This window comes from Talpa occidentalis, unplaced genomic scaffold (assembly GCF_014898055.3).
Source record: "Talpa occidentalis isolate TD23 unplaced genomic scaffold, MPIMG_talOcc4v2.1 talOcc4.8, whole genome shotgun sequence".
In the NCBI taxonomy this organism is placed as follows: domain Eukaryota; kingdom Metazoa; phylum Chordata; class Mammalia; order Eulipotyphla; family Talpidae; genus Talpa; species Talpa occidentalis.
Window position 1 is genome coordinate 94,914,040 of NW_023605194.1, and position 20,568 is coordinate 94,934,607.

General features: G+C 41.5%; 1 protein-coding gene and 1 pseudogene across 3 annotated transcripts in view; one reads left to right on the forward strand and one right to left on the reverse strand.

Moving 5' to 3' along the window:
- The first annotated feature begins 2,881 nt into the window (after nt 1-2,881).
- Nucleotides 2,882-20,568, forward strand: part of PPP3CC (protein phosphatase 3 catalytic subunit gamma) — a 53,536-nt gene continuing 35,849 nt past the window's right edge. The window contains exon 1 of one of the 3 annotated variants that reach the window (XM_037497608.2): nt 2,882-3,033. In XM_037497608.2, the coding sequence (XP_037353505.1) occupies nt 2,985-3,033 (49 nt within the window). In that variant the 5' untranslated portion in view covers nt 2,882-2,984. Of the gene's footprint in view, nt 3,034-3,225; nt 3,306-10,041; nt 10,300-20,568 lie in introns of those variants that run through there. The other 2 variants (XM_037497610.2, XM_054690522.1) reach the window with 2 other exon arrangements.
- LOC119234085 (programmed cell death protein 10-like) lies at nt 7,063-8,350 on the reverse strand (annotated as a pseudogene).

The window sequence follows — 20,568 nt, forward strand, 5'->3', positions numbered from 1 at the left end:
TATCAGATTTTTTTCTTTTTTAAAAATTGATATATAATTGACATATGACAGTTTCAGGTGTACAACATAATGATCTTATCTGTGTTTATTTATTTTTTTAATGTAGCTCATTAAACCAGGTTCGCGCTATTTGATATTAAGGAATATCAAAGCATCTATAATATCAAAGCATATCCAGCATCTACTATGCTACAGGAAACAATTTATTTCTGACCTTTAGAGATTTGCTATGCTTGATAAAGGTGTGAAGCTCTGATTAAGTGAAGAACTTCCTCAGGATATCTGGATTCTCAGGGATAGAAGCCTCAAGTCAAGACTCAAGAAAATAGTAGTAAATCCTACCCCACAGTGATTGTGTTCCTGCCCACTGAGGTTGCTGTGAGTGGCCTTACATCAAAACTCTTAGGCATAAACCGCGTCTGACTCCAGTTTAAGACCCTAGACTGCCTCCCAGTATATACATCTTTATTAAAAGAGATTTGGGTTTAACCCCTATAACCTTGTAACTGGGAACTGTCCAAAGAACTTCTGCTATGATGGAAATGTCATATTCGACTATCTTCAGTGAAGTGGCCACTAGCTATACATAGTTATTGAGCACTTGAAATGTGGCTATTGCATTTGAGGAAATGAAAATTCACATTAAATCAGTAAGTTAATTTATTATAACATTGGTTTACAACATTGTGTATGATTTAGAAGTATAGACTCACAACATTCACATACACTTAATTTTAACTTAGATGTGCACACAGCCACATATGACTTTTTATTGACCACCGTGATAACTATTGACTGGTTTGTCTATAATTTGCATATACTTCTTGGATCTCAGTTTCAATATTCCATTATCATTGCTAAAATCAAAATACTTTTGATTTTGTCAGGCACTATACCTGTGAGTATAGTGGTAAGACAGTTTCTATTCTAGACTTACAATTTTTTTTTAAGATTTATTTATGCATACAAGAACTGGGGTGGGTCCTCCCCTGGTGGCGCAGCGGTTGAGCGGTGGCCTGCGAAGCTGCCCGCAGCCTCTGCAGCACCGGTTAGATCCCTGGCCGCCCGCGAGGGTCCCACATGGTGCGACAGACCTCTCCTGCCTCCCTCGCTGCTCCCCTCAGCAGTGTTTGGTCGGTCTGCCAGTTCTGTTCACCCGCTCTGGCTCTGGTGAATTCTCTCACCTTCCCGCGCTTCTGACTGTACCCAGTGCTTGCATAAATAAACAAACAAACAAACAAACAAACAGATAAATAAAGTAAATCTCTAAAAAAAAACAACTGGGGTGCAGGCCAGAGGTGCGGGGGCGGGTGTGTGTGTGTGTGTGCGGGGTGTGTGTGTGTGTAAGAGAGGATTCACCAGAGAGTGGAGAGCAGAACAGGCATATCTACTAAAATACAATGTTGAGGGGAGCAGCAGGCAGGCAGGAGAGGTCTGCTGCGCCATGTGGATTGCTCCTGTTGACCAACAATCACTGCAGTGCCTGGCGTTATCTTGATAGCACTGTCTTTAACCCCTTGCGCTACCTCGGAGGCCCTGCTAAAGTATGTTTTACATCTTATCCAGTTGGCTGTTACGGAGCTAAAGACCTTGAGACCAGACGGGTATGGACTGGGGCACACAGCCTCCATGAGATCTTCACTTTGTCCATGGTCACCACCCGCATGCCCATGGAACTGCAGCGGGGCAACAATAAACGGACCACACTCTGATGGACAAACGGACTTCAGCCAAGTCGACTCTCCTCGCCCTCTCGACCAGTAAAATTTAGTTCCTTTGTTCACAAACCCCAGCCCTTAAACCTAGGAGTTCCAGACCCCTAGCCCTGGCACCTCGGAGTCTCTCTGGCCTCAGATGTCTCTGGGGAGTTCTCTTTCAGGCTTTCACTAATCACTAACTCCTTGCCTGTCCTCACTGATGCCCATGGAGCCCTCCTTCCACTAACCCCAGGGCCACAAGGGCTATTTATTTCCCCGGCTTGGGAACAGGGGCCCTCAGTTCATCCTTGAGATCCCCAGAGGGGTGGAGCAGTGGGCAGTGGCTGGTTCGCTCCCAGTTTATCTGCCTGTGCTCCTCGAGGGTGGGACTAGGCTGAGGTCAGTCTAGTCATCAAAGGTGCCTAGCGGGCCGGGCCACTCCCTTGTCTGGTGACAAATAGCGGGAGAGTCAACTGGGGGGTGGTGGGGGGAGCGTGGTCAAGCTGATCAGGATGCCCACAGCCACGTGGGAGGAAGATCCAGAGGCCAGGGAGGGCGGGAGGCTTCCAGAGGGGCAGGTCTGGGAGGCCACGGCACCCTGCACGGTGGTCCCTGGATGTCAGGAAGTTCCCGCCACCCCGAGCAACTGTGGCCTCCCCACCCCCAACTACCGCCGCAGGGTCACAAGATGGCCGCTACTTCTGTGGGACTTTCCGCGCAGGCCCCGGGGCTGGTGGCGGGCGCCGCAGGCTCCGGCAGCGGCAGGCAGGAGAGGTAGACCGAGCGGCAGGGCGGCCAGGCCGAGAGGAGAGAAGAGGCGGTTGGACGCGGGAGCAGCGGAGGCCAGTGCGCGTGCGCGCCGGGGGCCTGGGGGAGAAAGGGAAAGCCTGGGCCGGAGCGTGGGGGCGGGGGCGGGAGGTCAGGTGGACGCGCCGGCCCAGGCATCGGGGCCGCGCGTTGGGCCTCGGCGCGGCGGCGCGCGCTCCGCCGGGGAGTTGGGAGCGCGCGCGCGCGCACGCGGGGCGGGCCACGAGCTGCCGCGGCTGTCCGGGTTGCTGCTCTCAGCCGCGGGCTCCAGCGCTCCGGGATCGGCGCCTGTGGAGGGAGCGGCCGGTAGGCCCGCATCCCGTCGCGGAGTTCGAGGCCCGGCTGCTCGGCCGCCTTCTGAGGTGCCCCGGCCGCTCTGAGGGGCGCGGCGGGCTGACTGGCCCCGGGCGCGGAGACCGCCGGAGACGAAGCGGACCTGGGCTGGCTGTCCCCGGGAGCCGGGAGGAGGCCGAGGGGACCATGTCCGGCAGGATCACCCCCCTTTCCACCACCGAGCGCGTCATCAAAGGTGCCTAGCGGACCGGGCCTCGACCTGCGGGAAACGGCACTCGGCTGGGTGACGGCTCGGGGACCGGGGGTGCGGGGGGGGGGCGGGGGGGCCGGGAGGGCGGCGAGGACCCAGGCGGTGCCGACCCGGGGGGAAGCCCGGGCGGTGCGGGAGCGGGGGGACGGGGATCCCCCTCGGCCTCGCTCTCCGGGGGCCTCGGGCGTTTTCTGTTGCACCTGGATCGCAGCTGGCTGGAGGTTGCGAATTTTTCACCCGTAGTGTCGGACTTCCAGGTAGGGTGGGAATTTCTTCTCCCCCACACCTCAAAGGGCCTGGATCCCATCCTTTTTTTAAAAAAAGAAATGATTCCTCGTTTCTAGTCTCAATCTGGGGAAGCCATCTAGTTTAGACTCTTCCAAATAAGATCTTTCTGCCATTCCTCTTCTTTGGGGTCAGATTTTTTTTGCCCTTCCCCACCCCCTTTTTAGGACCTGCACCGTGTACCTTTGGTCATCACTTTCCAGATCTTCACGTGTCACCGCTATTATTAAAAGAAACAGGATGATGACATTAATACCGACAGATACATTTTGTGATGTTTGAAAGACATTTACAGATCTCTTGACGTGATATTGGTGTTTTATATTATTTTTGGCCACAGAGACTTGGAGAGTGATGTTTTCTGATTCAGATGTCCAGCATAAACTAAAATGTTCCTAACTAATTCTTCTAGGGTTTTTCACTATAGTTGTTTTTGCCCTTAAACTAAGAATACCAGTTTAAACCTAACCACTAATTTATGTGCTTCTTTTGTTCAGCCATAAGACTTAAGTACAACTCTGCGAGGTTTAACAATCGGTTTGAAAGCACTATTTTATAAGAAAGGAATATACCCCAGACCAGCTGTGTTAGTGGCTTCTGTATAAGGGAATTAGATATAAGTGGGGGAAACTGTTATAATAGTTTTCTTTTTTTCATTTTGCCAGTTAGAAAGGGGAAGGAAATTAAGACTAGTGATAAAAATACATTTTCTTACAAAGTGGAAAGCCTAGTGAATATTCAGTGAGGGGGGAGAATTTTGGTATGTAACTTAGGTTTTTTTCCTCCTAAAAGCAAAGTATCATAAATGTTGATTATCTACACTAGTGTGTAACTTTTTGTACCCCCCCACCCCCATGTTGGTTATCTACACTCTACAGAGTGTTTAGTAAACATAATGGGATTTTTTGGGACTCACCTACCTAGCATTTGTCTGAAATCATTAGGGGTTTAAGTCTATTGTTCATTTACCTGACTTTTCTTTTTTTGCTAAATTGCTTTGACCATCTTAATGCCAGTCTTCATAGAACATAATCTCTTAAGATTCAGAACATACTGCATAACCTTTTTTGATAGATCAAGGTCATCATTATGTACATTTAATTTCTGTCTTGTGCTGTTAATATGGCCGGTGCGTTCTGCTGTATAAGGGTGTTGGCAGTTTCCTTGCACTAAAATGACTCCTCTCTGCTATACCAGTTTAGGGCTTTTGTCTGTTTTCGGCTTATCTTCTCCAGCGCTGTTCTCTGTCTGTCAAAATATGCCCTTCCTGCTTTCTCATTTGCCACTGCTAGGCTGAAGTAGGCAGGAAAACCAGATCAACCAGAATTTTGTGTCAAGTCAGAATAAATAGGATTCTAGTGAAGCTTAGTGACAGTCCTCAGATCTTTCTAGAGTCTGATTCCAATCACCATTGTAATGTGTAATTTCCGCCATAATATGCCATTTTAGATATAAAGAAATTTTAACATGACCCTTTTAGATTCTTAAATATAGCAGTAAAGTAAAATAAAACGTGGTTAAAATGCAGGTTCTGGTTTAATGCTTGGCATGGCATGCTCACAGTTAAATGAAAACCATCATCATAGTCTGTGTGATTCAGATTTTTTGGGGGGGGCAAAATTATAAATTACTGTATACTCTATGCCTTTAAGAATCCTCTAACAAGCAAGTGATTTCAGGTCCTTAGAATGTGTGGATTTATCTTGCATATAAAAACTTTAGCATAAGAATTTGATCAGAGCAGTTTGAGCTTTTCAGTGAAGTTGCTTTTTTTCTGGGTTTTTCAGAGTTTGAAATAGTTGAAGTTTCTTCTGAGAAAGTAAGGTGTCAGTTTATATATATATTTAGCTAAGGTCCATTGTATTTGGGTACCAAATCCTGATTTGTTGTTGTTATCTTCTCTGGCCAGAGTTGTCTGCATTTATTTACAGTTGGAAATCTTTTTCTGAGGTGAGACCACACCCGAGTTATTTTTGGTTCTGTCATTTCCGGTTAACTTTCAAGTTGATTTAATTGTTTTGTTTGAGCAGATTTTTGAGAGGATTGGGTGGGTGGGAGTGATTTGTTAAGTGTCCTTTAAACAGCAACTTTTCTAAAATGAAACTAGACTAGACTGGGGGTCAGAAAACCTAGGTTTTACTCCTGCCTCTGGGGCATATTTTGACCTTGCTTTTTTTTTTTAACCTTGCCTTTTTTTTTTCTTTCAATAATCTCATCTGCAAAATAAGGTTAATAATACTGTTTGTCAAGCATCTGAGCCATGCAAGTGACATAAGGGATGTGAACACCTTAAGACAAGATGCTGTTATGAAACATGATAGTAGTTTGATAATAGATCGCTTCCTACATAGGGATTGATGGAGAGCTCATAACATTTGATCACAACTATCAAAATTAGAACGTATATGAAATTGTAACATAAATAAAGAAACTGTTCTCAGTCAGGAAATTACCTCTTTTACAGTATATAAAGGATAGCATGGAAAACAAGGTGAAGAAAGATCCATGCAGTTTGGCTTAGTAGCTCCCTGGCAGCTGGTTTCTTCTCTAGCAGTAGAAGGTATTTATTTAATGTCAAGAATATAAAAATACCTAAGATTTCACTCATTCATTAAATGTGTCTGGAGAGCCATCTGCAGTATAAGTTACAAGGTGCTCATTTCTTTCTTTTTTGTTTTAAAAGTAATATTTTTGTGAGCCTTTATAACAGTGGTATATTCTGGGTCCCACACTGATGTCTGGGGCGGAGGACTGGAATTCAAATGATGGCATCAAACCTAAGCTTGATTTTTTAACCCTGTTTCCAAGTTTCTTCTCCCTTTTGACAGTGATTTTTGTAAAAACAGTTTATTCCTCTGAGCTCAATCTTTTCAGTAGCAACAAGGACATTTCAGTAGAAATTACATGATAGATACGGAGAATCCATATGCTGAATAGGGTTTAATAGAACAGTCAAGCTTTTTAGTAAGAGGCTGACCTATGTCTCCTGTTCTCAGTGGAATCCAGATATATTATATATATATATTCAGAGAAGGTGCTGTGTCATTTGTAGCACACACTGGAGGTCACAGGCTCTTTAATACCCTGCAAAAGATTTTTTATAGCCAAAAAAAAATATTTTGCCAACAAAATTTAAGTTTAACATTTAAAGATTTTATAGAAGATCAATTCTGATTTTCCTCATTATCATACTTGAAAAGTGAAATCACTTAGCATGAATAATTGATGCAAAATTTCCTTGTAATGGTGGTGAAAGAAAACTGCACATATTTAAACTGTATATAATATTAACACTCATGGCAATTACAGCTTCAAATTAGTACTAGTTGGGGCTAATAGGTACAAAGCTTATTAGGCCCAGCATATCAGAAAGAAATACATTTACATCATCAGAGAGTTAAAAAAATAGTGTGAAGACCCTGTCAGTTACCACCTCTTTCACATGATTTTCTTAAACCAGGCTGAAAATATGTAAAAACAGTCATAAATATATACATATATACACATGTATTATATATATTATCATTCTTACAAGAATAGCAAAAGTGATGCAAAATCTTCAGTGTGAGATTATGATTCAGCTACATTTTACAAAAATATGGTCTAAGATGGCAGTAATCCCAGTTAACATCCTGGGTTAGATCTCTTCAAGAGGGACTGATAATTTATACAGTCAGACTTTAAAATTTGTAGATAAAATTAGTTCAGTACTGCCACTGAGAAATACTCTTAACATATAAAGCTTCCAGGCCACAGTTTGATGGTCTGAAGTATCAAAGTGGTTTGATGAGTTGGTTTGTGGGCACTTAAGAACATTTGCCTGTCATCTTTAAAACAGGCTTTCAGTGTATCACTGAAATTTTTGGAGTATTTTACAAATTCTCTCTTTCGGTGTTCCAGTCCTTTAAGGTCAGGTATTGATATTTCTTGAAGATATTATTCATGGTAGAAAGACTTTTTTTATTGCACTGGCTGTATCCTTGATTGTCTCCAGAAACCTCACTGTCATTGATCTCATCTGGAATCTTACTGAGAACTGGCTTAAGTGCTTGTGCCTTTTCATTTAGGTCCTGGAATTCTGGCTCTGGTCATTCAGTAATACACTCTTCTACATCATCAGTTGCCATTTGAAGAAGAGATTCTGTAAAATTAACTTCTACACTTTTTTTCTCTAAAACTTTCATAGTAATGCCTGTGTGAGCCCTGGTTTTCTTTTTCAGCCTTAATGAAAACTGCTGTCGGTGTCTGAACTGCAGACAGCTTTGCTTGTTCTAGCTCATTAAACACAGGATATGTGACTGCACAGAGGTGCACAGGAGCCACGGAAGTAGTTTCAGCTTCATTTTCATCTCTTCCACTGTCACCCTCTCAAGGGCCAACTAGTAGAGAAAGTGCAAAAATCATGAGGAATCTTTGTTTGCTGCAGAGTTTCTTCTCTTTTTTTTGTGACAAAAGAATAGGGCAAACAAAATACCGCGGCATTGACTTCATTTCCCACTTTTGGAGCCCTCTTCAAATCCTGGATCCCTTCAAAGATTTTAAGAATAGTATGGGCAAAAGTTGCTATTTCTGTTAAAGGGCAACCCCAGTGTGAAATGGGTTGCCTGACTGGGTCTTCACCCATGCACTTAACTTATAATAGACTCAACTGCAGGTACATACAAAAAGGGGTAATAAAGGGTTTATTTACAAAAAGAGGAAATGAAGAAATGAATAACTCAGGGAGAAAGAGAGAGAGAGAAATTGGCTAAGGCGTCCTACCATTTCTGCTGAGCTGGAACCCCAATAGCACGCCGAAAGCCAATGAAAAACCAAGGACCGCCAAGGCCCACATATCTGGTTATATACCAACCCTGGCTGCTTAACTCCACCTCGGTTCCCAGCAATCCTCCCTACCGTGGTGATGACATTATGGGATTTGTAGTCCTTAGTGTCTTGGATCTCCTTGTCTGGGGTGGGCATGGGGTCCATAAAACCTGTTTGTGGAGTTTGTTCAGGACATACTTCCCCCCAGCATTTCCGCAAGTATGCACTAAACCCCATTTCTATTTCTAATGCCTATGCCTTATGTATTTCCACAGTTCCTGTCCCTTCCTTTTTCTCTTATAATACCAAGTATTTTAAAATTTGAAAGGCAGAAAGTTAAGAAAACAGACTTTTCATATCTTCCCTCCTCCAGGAACAACTGTTCTTAATAGTTAATACTTATTTCCATTTACTGGTATATTTTGAATTAAAGGGAAAGTGGATCACATGTATGAAAGCTTTCATTATGCAAATAATATTTTTATAATTTTACTTAACTAATGATGGCTTCAATCAACATGAAGCTGACTTGAAAGTACTTATATTCTTATTTTGGTTTTTTATATTTTCAGTCATTTGCTACAACTCCAATCCAGAAGAAGCACTTTCAAGTATAAATTTTCAATGTGAACAAGTCATAGTGTACATATCTGTTGAATTTGTCAACAATATTTGTTTTACATTATGCTTAGTTTATCATTGTAATTAACAAATTGCTAAGCTATTTAAACATTGGAAATCACTGCTAAGTGAGATTCATACTTCTCAATGGAAGTCTGAAACCTTGGAAAGGACATCTTAAACAATTCTTTTCTTCTTTTTTTTTTTTCTTTCTTTCTTTTTTTTTTTTTCTTTCTTTTTTTTTTTTAATAGAGGCATGCTTTATTTATTTGTTTGCTGGTTTGTTTGTTTGTTTTGTTTATACATGCACTGGGTACAGTCAGAAGCACGGGAGGGTGAGAGAATTCACCAGAGCCAGAGCGGGGAGCAGAGCAGGCAGAAGGACCGAAGTACACTGCTGAGGGGAGCAGCGGGCGGCAGGAGAGGTCTGCACGCCATGTGGGACCCTCCTCCGGTGGCCGGGGAGCAGCCGGGGATCAAACCAGCGCCGCAGAGGCCGCGGGCAGCTTCGCAACCCAGCGCTCAACCGCTGCACCACCGGGGAGGCCCTTAAACAATTCTTTTCTGAGCAGGAATGTTGATGTTCTTTTTTACTCATAGGTAATGATTGTGCTTTAAGCCTTATTAAGACATTTCATAGTAAAAATTTTTTTCCCATGAAGTACACATTATCATATTTTGTAAATTAAAAAAAAAATGTTATTGGATCACTTGAGAGAAAAATTCTAAGGAGTCATTTGTTAAGGCGAATTAAAGAATTAAAGATCTTTCCCTAGTCAGCCTTTGGTAATAGAAATAGAGTATCTTTCCATTATAGTGACATTTTTGAAAAAACTAGTGTTAGACGTATTTATGAAAGACAAAACCACTCAGCTAATTCTGGTGTTTGTAATCATTTTGGGCTTTGCTGCTACTTAATTGCTAAAGGTCTAATAAAAGTAAAAGGGTATCTTTCAATCATCATCCATTAGCATAATCATGAATAGACTATAACACCGTTTCAAAGTTTCAGTGTTAAATTTTAGGTGCATTTAGAATTGTAAAACAGTTCTAAAAATTTCAACCCAAATGTGCTAGTCATTTAAAATCACCTATGTTACTCAGATGCATATGGAGAGAACTTTTAGTTCTCTTTATCCAATTTTATTTTACTGGCATACTAGATTTTTATCATGAAATCTTTGTTTCTAGGGTCTTTGTTTATTAATAGAAGAGGGGTTAACTGTGTAAATAGGATCTTTAGATTGGGTGAGAAAGATATATTGTATATGCTGGCCAAGATGTAACGATCATTATTAGTTTTATTGAGTGCTAACAATCTGTGATAATTTTTGTGCAGTGTCTAGACAATGTCATCCCAAGAGACTGAAATTCTAAATGAACTAGACACTGGAGATAATTTAAGAATTCATTCAAGAATTACCTATATAATCCTTGCCAAAAGTGTTTAACCTGACTAATCCATTTTGTGGGATTTTCTACAAGCCAACTGGTCTGAACTCTTCAAAGATGTCAAAGTGATGAAAATTTAAAAGGCAGGTGAGCTATTCTAGATGAAAGAAGAAGAAAGAGAAGTGATAGTCATATCCAGTGCCTGATTTAGGAAAATAAAAATAAAAAGGATTTTGGGGGACAACTGGAGAAATTTCAACATATAGTGTATTCTAGATAGTATTGTGTGAGTATTAAATGTCTTGGGTGTGATGATATGGTATTGTGGTTAGAAGGGAGAATGTTCTTATTAGACCATAACTGTTTGAAATGTTAAGGTAGAAATGTCATGATGTCTGCAATTTGCTTTCCTAGGGTTCAGGAAAAAAAATATGTATTTGTTGAGAGAGAAATCAAAACATTTACCATGGTGAATGTAGGTAAAGAGCAAATGGATGTTCATTTGACCTATTCTTTCACTTTTTAATAGGATTTCAATTTTTCAAAAATAAAAGTTGGGGAGATTAAAAAAGTACAATTAAGAAATTCCTTGAAATTGGCCTCCCTGGTGGTGCAAGGGCTTAAGCACCGCACTATGAAGCAATATGCAGCCTCTGCAGCACGAGTTCAATCCCTGGCCAGCCAGGGAGAAACCCATATGGCGAAGCAGACTTCTCCTGTCTCACTGGCTGCTCCCCTCAGCAGTGTATTTCAGTCAGTCTGCCTGTTCTGCTCCCCACTCTGTCTCTGGTGAATCCTCTCTCTCTCTCTCTCTCTCTCTCTCTCTCTCTCTCTCTCTCTGTCACACACACACACACACACACACACACACACACACACACACCCCTGCATTTCTGGCCTGTGCCCCAGCTCTTGTACACATAAATAAATAAATCTTAAAAAAAAAAAAAGAGGAAGAAGAAGAAAAATTCCTCGAAATAGCTAGGCTTGGAAAAGGCTACCATTATATTTGAGAATTTGGAAAGAAGAAAATGAGTTTTAAAGTACATTGTTCATAAGTGGTGTGAAGTGGAGGTTACTTGTTTAGCAAAAAGGAGTTAGTTTCAGCTGCATTAAAGTGGTGGGGCTTGGAATAACATGCAGAAGTAAGAATGGACAAAGCAGTTGATTAAAGAGAGCTTGGGTCAGTATCAGAGAATTAATTGAAATAGGTAAAATCTAGAAAAGAGGGATGAAGAAGCAATAGCTGAAGTCTGCCAGGGCAGTTGACTCTGACTCCATCAAGGGGACAGCAAAGTTTTTTGTTTTTTTTTTAAAGATTTATTCATTTATGCATACAAGAACTGGGGCACAGGCCAGAGGTGTGGGGGTGAGAGGATTCACTAGAGACAGAGCGGGGAACAGAACAGGCAGACTGACTGAAATACACTGCTGAGGGGAGCAGCGGGCGAGTCAGGAGAGGTCTGTGCCATGTGGGTAGCTCCCTGGCCGGGGATCGAACTTATGCTGCAGTGGCTGCGGTTGGCTTCATAGGTTGCGTCTCACCCCCCTGTGCCATCAGGGAGGCCCAGCAAAGTTGTTTTGATACTAGGTTTTCTTTTCTTTTTTTTTTTTTTAAACAAAGCTTAATTGGTTTATAAATGTAATTCAAAATTATGGAAAATTTAAACACTACAAAAATAGATATTGTAGAAAGTAAGACAGCCATATGTTTATTTTATCAGAGAGACTGAAGTAAAAAAGTTGGTATAGGGATCAAATGAATACTAAAAGTACTGGTAAGTAGGAGAGAGAAAGCATTTTTTAAATGTATCTCCCCTCCTTGTTAATCACACTACTTGCCGGGTTTCATCACTGGCTCAGGTGACCAGCCTGGGAATTGGCCAGACTTTCCTTCCCTTCATATCCAGTTCTACCAGATTCAGTTCTCTGTAACCCACAGCATCTTTTTCTCACTTCTTGCTTCTCTTCTTGTAGAGCCTCTTTTTAGGACTATTTCATTTAGCCTGTGTGCTGCCAACAGGATCTGCTGATCCTGTGAAAGATCATTCTAGTGCATGAAGTCCTTGGTGAGCACTTCCTGTTCTTTAGATAAACTCTTTTCTTTGTTTGTGTAGCCTTCCCTTCAGGATAAACCTCTGCGACCTTGGGCTGTACTCCTCCTCCTCCTTTCACACCTCCATTGCCCAGACCTACTTTACTACGTGAAGTGCCCTGGAATACTGTGTTTGTGTTGAGAGTGGGCTCTTTGCTTTACTTCTGTGCGGAACCTCGTCCCTTACTTAACTAGCCTCTTCATTCTAGATTTAACCAAGAGGATTTCTGAGAAGCTTTTCCCCCTTTACTCCAAGGCTCTGTGGGACTTTCGGACATAGGCTTCAGAGGCATACCTGGGTTCAAATTATGTTACTTTTAGTAGATGCATCACCTTGGACAAAGCACTTAATTATGTTTTATTTCAGTTTCCCTTTCTGAGGAAGAGGGATTACAAAAAGCTAGTTTATAGGATGGTTGTAAGAATGAAAATAACTCCACAGAGCTCAGTGACAGGCACATTGTGAGTGCTTACTACATGTGATCTGCATCTTGGTCATCATTTCAGTGTTCTATCTGCTGCCTCTTGTGTACTCCCATGAGCAGCCTCATGAATTTCCAAATTTCTTTAAACATTTTATGTTCTTTATTCATACTGAACTGTTCTCTTCAAGGGTAAGAACAGTGTACTTTTAATGCTGAATACAGTGGCCGGCACAAAGTAAATGTGTAAGTAAATGAAAGCGTAAGACGCTTATGTTCTGGAAGATAATGTAGGGAAGAGCACAGGCTCTGCTGCTTACTAGCTGTGTGACTTGTTGCTTGTCTTCCTTGCTTCCAGGTTGAAATGGAGGATAACTGCACCTACCTTAGAATTTACAGATTGCATTTCCTGTTATGTGGGAAACACTTAGCATAGTACGATGCCCACAGTGGATGCGTAATAAATGTTTATGAAAGGAGTTAATCTTAATCTGGGTGAGATTTGACAGTAGATCTCTTTGCCTTTTATTTTTTAAGATTTATTTATTTATGTGTACAGGAGCTGGGGTACAGGCCAGAGATGCGGTGGGTGAGAAGATTCACCAGAGACAGAGTAGGGAGCAGAGCAGGCAGATGTACTGAAATACACTGCTGAGGGGAGCAGCAGGCAAGACAGGAGAGGTCTGCTGAGCCATGTGGGCCACCTCCCTGGCTGGGGATTGAACTTGTGCCACAGTGGCTCTGGATAGCTTCAAAGTGCTGTGTCTTAACCCCTTGTTCCACGGGAGAGGCCCCATAAATCAGTTTGACTTTAAATGCCATATTTGAAATGAAGGTTTTTAAAAGTATTTTATTTTGTATCTTCCAACCTTAGTCTCTAGCTTTTGAAAGGATTTAAACCTAAAATTCTTATTGAGAAAAATGATAAAAATTTCCTTTTCTGTAGTATAGATAGAATTTGGGATTTATGTATTTATAAACATATATTTGATGAGTTTCTACTACAAAGCAACACATTTCTGGTTATACTTAGAAGCTTAAATGCCATCTTGAAGAGCACTCAGTATAGCATATAATAAATAGCCTTCCAAAACTGTAACAGAAAATTAGAACGCTGGAGCATCCTATGACTAATACCATCGGAAGAACAGATGACTAAACTGTAGACTATATCTGGTATGGGATGTTTGCTCTCTCTTTCTATAAATTGATAATCCTTTCAAGTTTAAACTTTGTCCATCAATGGCCTGAAGAATTATATTGTGTGTGTGTATGTGTGTATGTGAACTTAAGTACATTTTATTCTTGAAACCTAAGGCTTTGAAAGTAGGATGCTTTTAATGAAAGCCAGAGCAATAAAACTAATCATTGGAAATGTCCATTAAGGCAGGTTGGTTATTTTTGACAATACTGCACAGTTTTATTTAAAACATGTGATGTTTGCTATAGAAGTTATTGTTTGTGTCAGACTATCACTTAATAGTGGTTATTACTTAAGTGGTTCTAGGAGGACCTAATACTTTGCAAGTTAGTTCTTGCAAACTAACTTGGCTATCGAGAAACAGCAGGCACAGGAACAAGGACATAGCTCAAAGAGCTGTATGGGATCAATGAAATAAAATTCCTTGCTATATTAAGTTATGGAAAGATCTGAAAAGTACATATGACTTTAAGAAATGATATTTATTTTTTATGCTTTTTTAAAAAAGCATTTATTTATTTATTTTAGATTTATTTATTTATTTATACAAGCACTGGGTATAGTCAGAAGCACAGGAGGGTGAGAGAATTCACCAGAGCCCCAGAGCAGGGAGCAGAGAAGGCAGAAGGACCGTACACTGCTGACAGGAGCAGTGGGCGGCAGGAGAGGTCTGCGCCCCATGTGGGACCCTCCTCCGGTGGCTGGGGAGCAGCCGGGAATCCAACCAGCGCTGCAGAGGCTGTAGGCAGGCTTGCAACACAGCACTCAACCGCTGCGCCACGGGGGAGGGCCCAAAGAAACGATATTTAATATAACATCTTCAGTGGTGGTTAACTGACTGGTGGTTGGAAAGGCAGGTGAGTAGATTAGGAAATAAGTTTGCAAAAGTAGGCCAGGCTTGCTGACTTAAAATAGGAATGAAAGAAGAGTTATTTGTAGTCAACAGAGATAACTGTTTAGGTAAATCTTCCTGTCCCTTGAGGTAAGCCCACACAATAATCTATAAATAATAGCTCATTGGCCAATAACTTTTTTTTTTTTTTAAAGAGGCATGTATTTTTATTTATTTATTGTTTGTTTGTTTGTTTGTTTGTACATGCACTGGGTACAGTCAGAAGCGCGGGAGGGTGAGAGAATTCACCAGAGTCAGAGCAGGGAGCAAAGCAGGCAGAAGGACCGAAGTACACTACTGAGGGGAGCAGCGGGCGGCAGGAGAGGTCTGCATGCCATGTGGGACCCTCCTCCAGTGGCCGGGGAGCAGCCGGGGATCGAACCGGTGCTGCAGAGGCTGCAGGCAGCTTCGCAACCCAGCGCTCAACCGCTGCGCCACTGGGGAGGCCCATCATTGGCCAATAACTTTTGATGTTGATCTTTCATACTTACTGCAAAATAAAGTTGTCATCCCCAGTGAGTTCTTTTCTCTTTTTATGCAGATCTGCATCAGGTGTAGGGTATGTTTACTGAAAGTATGTGTCATTTATATGGTAGCAGTACACCGAATTGAATTTGACCTTGAAAAGATTGCAGATTCTCCTGTGTACTTTAGTTTAGAAACTTAGTTTTTAAAATCTACTTAACTTTTATTTTGATAAGTACAGGCCCCCTCCTCCACAGTGTCAATGCCCCACACCACTGTACTCTGCCAAAACCAGAAATTAACATGGGCACAACCCATCCCCACCCAGTTTGTTCAGCTTTTTTTTTTTTAATATTTTTTTGAAGATTTATTTATTTATGCATACAAGAACTGGGGTACAGCTAGAGGCGTGGGGGTGAGAGGATTCACCAGAGACAGAGCGGGGAACAGAACAGACAGATCTACTGAAATACACTGCTGAGGGGAGCAGCGGGCAAGATAAGAGAGGTTTGCTGTACAATGTTGGTTAGCTCCCTGGCTGGGGATTGAACTCATCTTGCTGTGGCTGTGGATAGCTTCATAGTGCTGAGACTTAACCCCTTGCGCCACCAGGAAGGCCCCTTGTTCAGCTTTCGCTAGTCAATACACCATGCATGTGTGTGTGTGTGTGTGTGTGTGTGTGTGTGAGAGAGAGAGAGAGAGAGAAGAGAGAAACAGGAATTATAACTAGTTTGTCTAGAATTGTGTAACATCCTTTTGTTTCCATAAGAGTATATCTTGCATATGAATATTATTTATTGTGAATTGTATCTCTGTAATTCTCAACTGGATTTAAACTTTAGTGATCTCTCAGAGAGATTACTTTCATTCTAACCTGTGTCATTTTACTTTGATTTATGTGTTAAGAAAAAAGTATTAGAGGTTGTTTGATGGAGCACTATAGCAAAGGAGAATAAGTTTATTCTTTGGAATCAACTGGCCTGAGATGGAACTCAGTTCCTCCAGTTACTAGTTGTTAGAGCTAAGAAATTTTCTACCTTCTTTCAACCTTGGTGTCCACATCTGTCAAGTGGTGATAATAATACTTCATAGAGTATTGTTAAGCTAAGTGATATAGTATATGTGAACCCTTAGCATAATACCTGTTACATAGTTCACATACAGCAACCAATAAACATTATGAGCATATTATTATTGAAATTCAGTTAAGAAAATTGGGTTCTGTAGTTTCGACAATTTAGCACAGCATAAATAATTTAGCAGAGATTTTAACTATTGGCAAATAGAATGTATTAAAAAGAATAATACATCGTTACTAAGGAGGATTTATCCCAGGAATGCAAGGTTGATTTAATATGGGAAAATCAATCAGTGGGATTCATTATATTAATAAAGTAAGGGAGAAAACTTGTATCATTATTTTAATAAATTCAGAAAAAGCATTTAACAAAAATTTAATACCCAATCATGATTTAAACAGTTAAACCTCTTAGGAAAATTGAAATGGGGGAGCTTCTTCAGCTGATGAAGGTCACCTACATAAAACCTGTAGTTAATATATTTAATGGAAATATACTACTGCCTTCCCCTTCAGACTAGGAATATGGCCTTTCTTGCCAACTCTGTTCACTGTTGTAACTAGTGGATGTAGCCATTGAAATAAAGTAAGAAATAGAAATAAAAGACATACAGATTAGAAAGGAAGTAGAACTGTCTCTTTACATCTAACTTTTTTACTAAACACAATGATTTTGTGATTTGTTCAGGCTGCTGCATACTCATCTGTAGTTCTGTCTTTTTATTACTGCATAATACTCCATTGCGAAGCTACACCATATTACAGTTATCCATTTACCTGTTGACTATTTCATATTTTAGGCTACTATGACTGAAATTGCTACATACATTTGTGTATAAATGTTATGTTTTCATTTCTTTTGGTTTACTACACTAGGGATGGAATGCCAGGGTAGTATGAGAGGTGTATAATTAGCATATTAAACCACCAAATAATTTTTCCAAGTGGCCATACCATTTCACATTCCAAAGAGCAGTGGTGAGAGTTCTAATCAATCCTTGGTAATTTTCTTTTCATTTATTTTATTTCATTTCATTTATTCCCTTACCATGCCTGTGATCTCTCCCATCTGGCTGTTTATTCTTATCCTTTAATATCCGTTGTAATAAGTTAGGTGACCTAGTGTGTAAATGGGTTTCCTGAGGTCTGTGTGCTATTCTAACAGAGTAATCAAACCCAAGGATGGAGTCCTGGGAACCTGTGGTTTATAGCTAGTCAGTAGCACAGCTATAATCTGGGCTTGGGAATGGCACCTGAAGTCTGAGGAAGGTGTTGTGGGATCTCTGATCTAGTCAGTTGGTCAGGAGCGCAGACCTGCGTGGGGCTTGTGGCTGGCCTCTGGAGTGAAGACTGAGCCCTTAACTTGTGGAACCTGGCTCAGTCTCTAGGTAGGTGTCAGAATTGAGTTGAATTCTCGCACACCTCCTGGTTGCTGCTATGTGTGGGAAAGCCCCAGTTCTCACGCTCACTTTGAAAACTGGGCTCCAGGACACACCAACACAACATACCATATAATTACCATTTCTTTTTTGTGGGGAGACAGATGTTGGTTTAAATAAACTGAGGCAAGCAAAAGCAAATTAAAAAATCAGGACTGAGGGTTGGAAGCTGGGAACGGCCTCCAGATGGCTCTGGGAAAGCTGCATGATATCTGACCTTCTCAATGAGGATTTTATACATTCTGTGAGGAAAACATTTTCAGAAATTTTACAGAGAAAGTCCAGGCAATGGGCCTCTCTGGTGCCGCAAGGGGTTAAATGTCAACACTATGAAGCTATCTGCAGCCACTGCAGCATGAGTTCGATCCCCGGCCAGGTGAATTCCACTAAACATTTAAAGAATTAATGTCAGGGGCCTCCCTGGTGGCGCAAGGGGTTAAAGCACTGCACTTTGAATCAATCTGCAACCTTGGCAGCATGAGTTTGATCCCCATCCGACCAGGGAGCAACCCACGTAGCGCGGCAGACCTCTCCTGTCTCGCCCACTGCTCCCCTCATCAGTGTATTTCATCAGTCTGCCTGTTCTGTTCCCTGCTCTGTCTGTGGTGAATCCTCTCACCCTCTGCATCTCTGGCTTGCATCCCAGCTTTAAAAAAAAAAAAAAAAAAAAAAAAAGAGTCCTTCTCAAGTCCTTCTCAAGCTTATCCCAAAAATTGAAGTGGAAGAAACACACTCCTGAACTCATTTTTTAAGCCAGTTACCTTGATGCTAAGGCCAGATAAGGATACTACAAGAAAATAAAACTGTTACCTGTTTCGCTTTGAATATAGATGCAAAAATCCTCAACAAAATTTTAGCAAATGGAATTCAACAACACATTAAAGGATTGTTTACCATGATGAAGTGGGGGATTTATCCCTTGGATGCCAAGAGTGGCTAAACATACTCAAATCAATTAATGTGATATACCACATTAGTAGAATGAAGATAAAAATCAGATGATCATCTCAATAGATGCAGAAAAATCACTAGACAAAATGCAACTTTCTTTCATGATAGAAACACTTCACACATTGTGTGTAGAAGAAATGTACCTCAACTTAAAGAAAGCCATATACTCTTTTTTTTTTTTTTAAAGATTATTTATTCGTTCATTTATTTGTTTGTTTATTTATTTATACAAGCACTGGGTACAGTCAGAAGAGCGGGAGGGTGAGAGAATTCACCAGAGCCAGAGCGGGGAGCAGAGCAGGCAGAAGGACCAAAGTACACTGCTGAGGGGAGCAGCGGGCGGCAGGAGAGGTCTGCGCGCCATGTGGGACCCTCCTCCAGTGGCCGGGGAGCAGCCGGGGATCGAACCGGCGCTGCAGAGGCTGCGGGCAGCTTCGCAACCCAGCGCTCAACCGCTGCGCCACCGGGGAGGCCCGAAAGCCATATACTCTTACAAAAAAAAAAAGAGCCCCCATATTATCACATTTCTAGATAAATGAAGTTTTGGTTCTGTTTTTAAAAATTCTGTCCTGGTATTTTCAAGCTTTTTAATCCCTCTCTTAGCACTGTGTTCTCTTTGGTAAGGAATATAGTTTATAAAATACCAGACCTATATTAATGATGAAGAGACTACTTCCCCACATGGGCTGATGTGATGTAACCAGTAGAGCAGACCTAGGCACAGACACTGATGATATTTTGGCTTTTTCATTTTAAAAATGCCTACTTTGGTTGGTTTAATTCTTTTGAACAAAATAAAATGTCTCAAGTTATTTATTAGCCCTGAAAGTGTGTTTTCTTTAACGTTTTGTAAATTGTGGTAAGACACCTTTGGAAGTGTGACAGCTATAAAATGGAATATTTAAGGAAGCAACAGATAGCCACACTTCTGTGCATGGTGGTAAGTGAGGTATTTATAATTTCAAAAGATGCAAGAAGTGAACCTCTTTGTTTTGGTTTATATACTTCATAGTTTACTAAAGCAGGGACAAGATAGTGGAAGGTAAAACTTCAACTATTCATCCGTCTGCAGACTCCAAGTGTTTAGGTTGTTTTTTAATCAGTGAAATCCTGTGTGAGACTAAAGGCTTCAACTTTGGAAATGTTGGAAATGAACTTGTCAGAGCCTTGGGTTTTTGGAAACAGGTAATTGTTTGCTGTAAAGTAAGCAGTGAAGTCAGCTGACAACAACTTTTGTCATTCTTAGACATAATAAAACCTTCATAGTAATCGTATTTTGACTCTAGTCCTACTCCTGTTCCCTTAAGTCCATGTTTATTCAGACCAGTGTTCTTCAGTGTGGTCTGTGACCAGTGTCAGTCCACAAATTGTTGCTAACTGCTAGAAATGCCAAAGCTGAGCATTTAAAAACTTTAATTTTTTTTCTTGCATCATTGTTCGTTTTTGTATAGTATTTGATTTCTGGGCCTCCCCGGTGGCGCAGCAGTTGAACGCTGGGTTGCGAAGCTGCCCGCAGCCTCTGCAGCACCAGTTCGATCCCCGGCTGCCGGGTGAGGGTCCCACATGGCGCGCAGACCTCTCCTGCCGCCCACTGCCCCCCTCAGCAATGTACTTCATCAGTCTGCCTGCTCTGTTCTCCCCTCTGGCTCTGGTGAATTCTCTCACCCTCCCACGCTTCTGACTGTACCCAGTGCTTGTATAAATAAATAAATAAATCTTAAAAAAAAATTTGATTTCTCCCCACAGGTGTAGTGTCCATAATCTTCCACCACCACATTACCGTGAATGGTCACCGTGTCCACTGTGCTCGGTCCTTGTTTTGACCCTTCTCCCAGCCCCTCCCCTGCTGTAGAGCATTTAAAAATATTGTATG